Genomic DNA, 8,636 nt, shown 5'->3' on the forward strand with positions numbered 1-8,636 from the left:
CAACCGTGTTAGTTGTTACCTTTTCTCCTTGCAAACTACCTTGTAATGGAGTACGAAACACTAGCAGACGACGAGACTATAAGACATACTCTAATTGGTCTAAACTACCAAGTACCAGTAATGATATCCGAAACACTAGCAGAAGACGAGACATAAGACATCTCTACTTGTTATACTATCGCTCATTCTCAAACATCAATGTTCTAATACTCAAATTCTACCATCAAGTTTCATGCCACGTGCATTGTACATCCTTGAACTGCACTATAGTGCACAGCAGACTAAGCCCCTTCACAAAACGTCTACAGAGTCGTCAGTCGTGTCACAACACCCAAGCATGAACCCCCAAGCATCAGGCCAACGTCAATGTTTTCTTCACACAACCCACAAGAGGTTACATGCTACAGCCCCTACTTACCCCCTTCATCGTTCTGTCAAATTCTCAACGTAAGCTAAGACCTACGTCAGATCAGCCACTTCTTAGCTCAAACAAAAGCCTAACCCATATAACTTAGTAAAGACCGTTCTGATCCTTCAACTTCAACTGCATGAGAAAACCCCTGATTCCAGACCGAAACTAACTGAAATCAAACACTCCTTATAATTTAATGCCCTCTTTTAACCCCCATTTACATATTATCTTTGATATACTACTATATTGCCATCAAATAGAAAATAATACAGCAAAATTCCAAGAAAAAACTGTCTACAAAGTACAAAAGAGTCTAACTATCTTGCATGATTTTCTTCTGAGGGAAAAACAACAGCTCATAACAGATACGAAGTAATATTAACAAAATATGCAGTAATACACAGGTTCGATAATAACTAGTATAAAAAGTTTGAAACGTTTAATATTTATTGCATCACTAGCACAAGAATTCATATTACAGCCAGTAGCCAGTGTATCCAAACTTATTCTGAGAACAACCATTACTACCCAGATTTGTTCTGAGAGTATTATCTTATAGATTTCTCTCAGCACTCATCTCATATGAAGCCAGAGAAACATGATCATTTTCTCCGATTACATACCTGCCCTCCCGTTTTGCATCCCATCGTATCCACTAGATTTCCCAAAGAATTTCATCCAGAGCTACATCTTGCACTAACACAAAAGCATCGAAACTCTGGGCATATGAAGCAATTAAAATGCTGTTCAATGAGTAAAACAACAATTACCCAAATAATATTGAAAGTTAAACTGTGAACGATAGATACAATACGATCCAACTCCAATGTTTCACAGTTGACTTGTGGTTGTATGACTTGACTGATGCAGATCTCTGGTGTTCATGTATAAATAAGGTGGTTTATCGTCAGAGGATGACACTGATACTGGGGAAAACCCAGCATAATTCTTGTCCAACTTGACTAGACAAAGATCAATTATGCGCTTGAAAAGACCAGACTTCTGGGCGATAGGTTGAGCTGCGAATTCTGGAAGCGCCATCCACTACAGAAAAAAGGTAGGAATTATGTTTATGTAAGCTGTTCCATTTTAGTGCCAGCATGGGGTTTTCCGGTTTTCCTTCCCAGCTGACATTACTAAAATGATAACGCTAGAACAACCATATTTAACTCTCAATTACATGGTGGATCAATTGGTTATAAAATTCTGGAGTAAACAAAAAAGTTTGAAGCACAAAAGATGGACAGTTTTGCTGAGAAAGCTCCACATGTTGGGCAATATCAGATTTTCTCAACAAATACTCCAATATGGTCCCATAATTATAATATGGTCCCATAATTATAAAAAGTACTCTTAGAAACAGATTTTCTCAACGCAAACTCCAATATGATCCAATTAAAATTAATCTAAGAACTAGAAGTTAGAAGTGTAGAGAGGCTTTAAGGGGAATCCGGAAAACAAACAATAAAGCAGCTAGCGCACTATTAATAATACATAGAACTACTATACATGTTTAAGTTAGTACCTGAGCTGCCTCAATCTCCAATTCTTGCCTCTGAATATTGAAAGATAATGGGCGCAAGAAGCACAAAAAGAAAAAATCTGACTTTTCAAAGAATGCTTTGTGAGTTTGCCTGCAAAATGATAAAAGCCAAGAAACTATTAATGCTTAAAATGCCTGGCTGTGTGGCCTTCCTCTGATAACTCTTTCAGCTAATATATGCACAATACTGAGCTGACAAGGCATAGGATAAACCTTACATTAAAACATAATGCTTCATATTTGTAAGAATGATAAGTTTGGGCTGAAAAAATCCATTTATGTTTTACAGGTTTATTCAGTGAATCAGTGAATCACCTACATACACTATATTCAGAATGCTCCTTTACAAAAATCCAGATTAGGGCCCATTAGGCACACCATGTTTGAGAATTATAAAAAAAATTTTAAAAAATTGGAGACAAAGCCTTGGGTTATCGATTTATTCCACAATGGCCAAGTGAAGATAGCATTATACAGTTACAAGGAAGCAGAAAACCAGGGAGCCAACATTTCTGAAGCACACTCGAGACAGTATCACATATCACAAAGTTCAAAGCGTGGACCACATGCAAGTTTACAAAAGCATATGATGGACATACCTGAATGCTACTACCTCGATGAATTCTGCATCAATCTAAAAAGGCAGAATCACATTAGCAAAACATTGGATGCATCCTCTTTCATAATTGGAATAAATGACATTGAGAGACCACTTACTCCTGTTTCTTCCTTCACTTCTCTGACGGCTGCTGCACAAATATCTTCTCCCTACATAACAAAACCTATAGAAACTTACAATATGCCTAATGCAGCAATAAAAAGGAAGCGGAAAGTAAAAGTCTCTTAGAAATATACTTCATCCACAACTCCAGTAGGGATCTTCCAGATACCTAATCCTCGAAATCCGCCACTCTTTTCCTGTACTACAAGCATCTATAAATAACAATTGATCAGGCTCTGTCAAACTAACATCAATGCAAAATATGACATTCAGAAAAGGCCAAAAAAGAAAAGGCAAAGCTTAATCACAGAAAACACATTTCTAAACTATGACTTATATAAAAAGCATTCGGCACTCAGCACTTCAGCAGTTGGACATTAAACGTTTAGAACCATATTCATGGAAAAATCAAATGTGCTACATCGATGTTGACCACTCAATATCATTATAAAATCAGGGGGATGAGAAATCAATCATCCTTTTAGCACACAATACACATCATATAGACCATTTTTTTTCTGGGAGATGAATTTTAAGAAAGGAACTAAATAAGGGATTGCACAATTGTAAGGGACAAAAACAACAATATATGTACCTCTCTATTTTCTGTTAAGACAATAGCACCAACTCCTACACGATGGGTAGCATTTGCAGGGATTGTACAAATAGTTTCAGGAATCCAGTAAACCAGCATAAGATAATTCGGCTCTGCATGATGGTACCAAAAGCCCTCCTATAATCAACATAACATGAATACAGAATGAAAGCTACAAATTCACAAAGTAGATTAGAAAGTTGAGTGTCATATCTATGGTAGAATAGAAAGTTATGCAGGACTAATCGATGTTAATCTAATTTTCTTTTTCTTTGTGTGTGTGTGTGTGTGTGTTTTGGAGTACCTTGACCACAATTTCAATGAGGTTTGCAAGTCCAATGGGCAATTTTATCCACACACCCTTCTTACCCTGCCAAAGCATAGCGTGATCATTCATCAGCACTAATAACAAACAAATTGGTACTGCAGTGACAAAGTGAGAACTAACACAAATATTCGTCGAGAAGCCAATGAAGGAAGATACCTCATGCTTCCATTGAGACATTGAAGCTCTAAGTGCACCAACAAAGACTTTGGAATCCATTGGCTCCTGCACATCCACAATGACACCTCCATGGTCGTCGTTTACTGCAGGAAGCAGCCGGATCATATCTACTGCATCTATTTGATTGGTCAACAGTGAACGGTCTAAAGCATCTGACATGGATCCAACAGCTATACTAATAGTATAGCCTGGAGAAAAAAAAATAAATTCAGAGAATTAGCTTCTTAGAGTCCAAGTGAAAATACATGATAGTAGGCAATATATAGAGATTTGCCAAGGAGTTGGTGACTAATAACAGTAAAAAGCCAGTAGTATAAAATACAAACTTAAATTCAAATTAATAAAAACCGCAGTACTCCACAGTCCACACCCCCCCTTCTTAAGTCTTTGCGATTTTGACAGATTATTGCAATTGGTTAATATTTATTCTATTTACCATAATGGACTGCTGCCAGAACAAAGGACATGTTTCTTAAACTAGTAACAATATATGATGACCTTTCCATAGTATAAATAACTTTCAAAAGACAAACAACAATTTGCTAAAAGCCACAGGCCTACAATCCCCACTCCCACAAAAGTTGCGAAGACTGAGGAATAGCACGGTTATTTGTCTAATAGTTAGATATCTAGTAACTATATAAATGACTTCCTCAGCTTTATGCTCACTTCAACAATCTAATATTTTTCAAAGGCAGTGATCACTTTGTGTAGTGTTAGATGCCTAAAAGTTAAATCTCTAGCGTTTTTCTAAAGAAGACGTCACTTTGACTCTCTAGGTCACCCAACATCGCGATTCATGAACTAAAGTCGAGGAGATCCCAAAGAACACAATTTAAATGGACATTATGTGCGATTGGGGGATAAGGTGGCTAATCAATCAATAATAGTGAGCTGTTAGCCAGTATATGATCCTCAAGATCAATCAATTCACACTAAAATATAGGTGATGGGTCAATCAATCATCCTCCCTTAGACTAATACTACTGAAAGAGCAACTTTAGTGCACACATCACTATCTTGAATAAACACTTAATACAACAAAATGGGATGATTCTCATGTTCATACTATCAAATCGATTTAGTTCTCAAGTCAAGTTTTCACACTCAAATCCAAGCTACAAAATGAACCCAAATCACTCTTCCCCCCAATTATAAAATTAAACTAAGTTCATAACACCAATTATATTATAATTGATTCCTACAAAATAAGATAATGAAATAAAGTTGCCAAATTTAACAATGATAATACATTTATATTATTCAATTTATACCCACCAAGATAACAAATAAAGCAGCAAATTTAATATATACTGTAATTTTTTAAAAAGCTAAATCATCGTTTTGGGATGAAAATGAATTAAAGTCTGCAACTTTCATCCCAATTTTATCCAATATCATATTCATTTTCTATTCGATTAATTAAAATCAAGGTAAGATGATTAAATAAAATCAAGCTTAAATTCAAAGTAAAATCAAAATTAGATGTTTTTTTTTAAAAAAAAAAAAAAATTCTTTCTATAACTATAATTCCTCAAGAAATAATATATACCCAGATAAATTACATCACAATTTATACCAATTTAAAAAATAAACAAATAAATAACATTCAGAACTAAAAGTGGTAGCAAAATTTGAACCTGGGATGTCGAAGAAACGAAGAACTCCAACTGGCAAACAGAAGAGAAAATAAAAGGATGAGAGGAAAAAGAAAAGGAGAGATTCTACTTGTTTTTGAGTGGGGAGCGTTGAATTTATTACTTGTTCATAAATTGTCAATTTAGATGTTCGGGTCGGGTTCATAATTGGGTTTGGTCAATTTTTAAAAGTTTACATTATAAGAGAAAATAGATATAAAAAAAAGTTGTGATTTATGACAGAAGAGAGAAATTAGCAACAAGACAACAACATTAAATTTTATTAGTAATCAGCTTAATTTCAGTTCAGTTTGTTTCAAAAAAAAAAAAATTCACTTCAGCTCCAATCCATTCAGTTCAGTTCTTTTCTTTTGCTAATTTATTTCAATTGATTTAAGTTCAATTAAGTTTCAATCAGTTTAGTTATTTTATGTAAATCGGAACAACCCCGGAGTATGTAAAGTTTTCTAATTCTAGACAATATATATATTTTTGAAACAAATTCTAGACAATATCATATTATTATAAAATCTATCTTAAAATATCACAAAGATATACTCCATATTATTTTTTCCTAGATAATCTCATAAGATCAACAGAAAATATATCCAATAAACTTTTACAAAAATCGGGTGTACAATAATTATTGTACATCCATTTTAAATCTCTCTTAAAGTGATCAAAAGTTACCCCTAAAATGAATAAAAGTTACCATAATATGTATAAAAGTTACCCTAATATGTATAAAAGTAATCCAATACAAATAAAAATAATCTACGTTTTATTGGTAAAGAATCACATTTTAAATGACTAAAATTCAATTATTAGTGATTGAAAGTTTATAAAAAAAATCATATTATGTTCAAAGTTACCCAAAAAAAGACAAAAAGTTACCCTAAATTGGCTTAAACTTACCCCTATACTGCTCGATGTACACTAATATTAGTGTAAACCGGATGTATACAAAAAATTTTGTTGAATTATATATATATTCTGATTTTCCTAACAATTTACTTACTTTATAGGTAAAATTTCATATTCCTTTCCTCAATTTTTTTTTATCCTCCCTAGTCCCTATACACTTGAACATACTTTATTTCCTCTTTTTAAAACTTACTACGAAGTACTTCGTATGTATTACATATTAGGTAGTTTAGCCTGATAAACAAAAAGGATTACTTTGTTTCCAAAAACAAAAAAAAAATAAAATAAATAAATAAAATAAATAAATTACTTTGAGATTGATCGAAGAGCTAGAAAAACTAGTGAACGTGATGAATAAAGGATATTATATTCATAAGGAGCTTATCATTGAGATACTCTCATGGCTACCCGTTAAATCTCTTGGGTGTTTTAGGTGTGTTTTCAAGTTATGGTATGGTGTAATCAATGATCGAGATTTTATCAAAACCCATCTTTGTCGTCGAACCCTTAAAATACACTCGAATAACGCCCTTATCATGGTTAACCGGTTTAGGTCCGGGCGTCTAAGCAAGTTCTACTCATTTAACGTTAACAATCTACATTCTAACTATTATTTATAGCTTTAACTATTTTCTTTATAATTCTACCACCCGAGCTTTAGTGGGTCATGTGAGGTGCACATGCTAGTCAACGCCGGAAATGTAAATCAATTGTCAGAATCCGAGAAAGGATGGGACTTTAAAAAAAAATTAAAATAGGTGTGCTTTGACAAAAAAAAAAAAAATTATAAGATGATTTTCAACAAAATTTGGTTTTTATAAGATGATTTTCAACAAATTTTCCTTTATGTTAAGACCCAACCGATATATTTATGTTAAGTTATGGTTCGAATAATATGAAAGATAAGGAAAGTTTTATCAAATTTGTTTTATCAAATATATTATCATAAGCTATATACTTGCCTAATAATACAACTTGAACAAGTATTCAAATCCTATTCGAAGTATGTATATTTTTTATATCTTCTCTAATCCCTATATATATATAAATTTATGATCAAACGTCTTCTTAAAACTTACTCATAATCAAACCTCTTTTTAAAACCTATTTCATAATACTATATCAAACCAAGAACGTGATGATGAAGAAAGCAAATACATCAGATTATGAATATCTTCCAATTGAGCTTATGATCGATATACTCTCACGGCTACCCGTTAAATCTGTTGGTCGTTTTAAGTGTGTTTCCAAGTCATGGTGTGGCGTAATAATGATCCGTATCTCATCAAGCTCCATCTTGCTCGATCCCTCGAATCAAACTCTAATAGCACCCTCGTCATGATGAACCCTCATATATATGGAAGACAAAGCAAGTTCTACTCTTTAAATGTTAACCACCAACACCCCAACAATTACTAATTCACACAACTTTGTTATCCTAAACAAAGTGAACGTCCTGATTGTACGATATATAGCACGTGTAATGGCTTACTTTGCTTAGCATTGGCAAATAAACATGATGAGGGTTTATTCTCTTTATATGACATTAACCATTGTCTTTATAATCCTACCACTCGAGCTTATAAATTACTACCCGTATACAAATTCACCCTAGAAGAAAAGTTTGTTGAACTCATTAAAACATTGTCACTTGGCTATGATTGTGTTTCTGATGATTATAAGGTTTTAAAGCGTGTGCACTTGTTGCGGGGTTCTAGAAGGAAGGATGTACTAGATAAGAAATCGTTGGTCTATAATTCGTGGGAGATGATTGAAGAACCCCCTTGGGATTCGCATGTCTTGCAGAGCCATAACTCTATCTTTGCTAACAACTCGTTCCACTGGTTGAGTCCCGAGTGTAAGGAGATAAAGTGTTTCGATCTTTCCACACATAAGTTTTATGAGATGCCACAACTTCCAGATAATATTTTAAGGGATGCACCTAAATTAGGGGTGTTACAAGGAAAAGTGTGTCTAGTGACGATTTGTATGGATATATGGATATTAGAAGAGTACAACAATAAGGCATCTTGGACTCAATTATTTCGTAACATAATGAGGCCATCGGCGGGCTGTCCTTGTGACGCGTATCAACTTTGGAAACTCAACATGAATATTGGTTGCCTTAAAGATGGAAGCAATATATTTATAGCGTTCACTAAACGGCATACTCGTGATCCGAAACTCCCGTGCTTACGAGTAGTAAAAGGATTGAAATGTTGCGAAATGGAGTCTGGAGCTACTAATAAGATAATTCATACGCCAGACTTACCGGATGATTTGTTGTTGGCGTCTAAAC

At 33.9% G+C, this 8,636-nt stretch overlaps 1 protein-coding gene across 1 annotated transcript; it reads right to left on the bottom strand.

Annotated features, from left to right (window-relative positions):
• Nucleotides 1–824: 824 nt before the first annotated feature.
• LOC110707005 (nudix hydrolase 10-like) lies at nucleotides 825–5,594 on the bottom strand. The gene is made up of 9 exons (XM_021885021.1): nucleotides 5,417–5,594; nucleotides 3,756–3,964; nucleotides 3,576–3,641; nucleotides 3,272–3,409; nucleotides 2,811–2,888; nucleotides 2,673–2,723; nucleotides 2,555–2,589; nucleotides 1,938–2,046; nucleotides 825–1,456 (listed from the first exon to the last, which is right to left on the bottom strand). The coding sequence occupies exons 1-9, from the start codon at nucleotides 5,577–5,579 to the stop codon at nucleotides 1,244–1,246; spliced, it is 1,062 nt and encodes a 353-aa protein (XP_021740713.1). The 5' UTR covers nucleotides 5,580–5,594; the 3' UTR covers nucleotides 825–1,243.
• Nucleotides 5,595–8,636: the final 3,042 nt, after the last annotated feature.

The sequence above is a fragment of the Chenopodium quinoa genome, unplaced genomic scaffold (assembly GCF_001683475.1).
Source record: "Chenopodium quinoa cultivar QQ74 unplaced genomic scaffold, ASM168347v1, whole genome shotgun sequence".
NCBI lineage: Eukaryota > Viridiplantae > Streptophyta > Magnoliopsida > Caryophyllales > Amaranthaceae > Chenopodium > Chenopodium quinoa.

Coding starts and splice junctions, on each gene's coding strand:
- LOC110707005 (XM_021885021.1), bottom strand. CDS start 5,579: ATGAACCCGACCCGAACATCTAAATTGACAATTTATGAACAAGTAATA. Junction 3,410..3,575: donor TCATTGAAATTGTGGTCAAG/GTACTCCAAAAC, acceptor TGTTGATTATAG/GAGGGCTTTTGGTACCATCA. Junction 2,889..3,271: donor TCTTAACAGAAAATAGAGAG/GTACATATATTG, acceptor TGTTATTTATAG/ATGCTTGTAGTACAGGAAAA.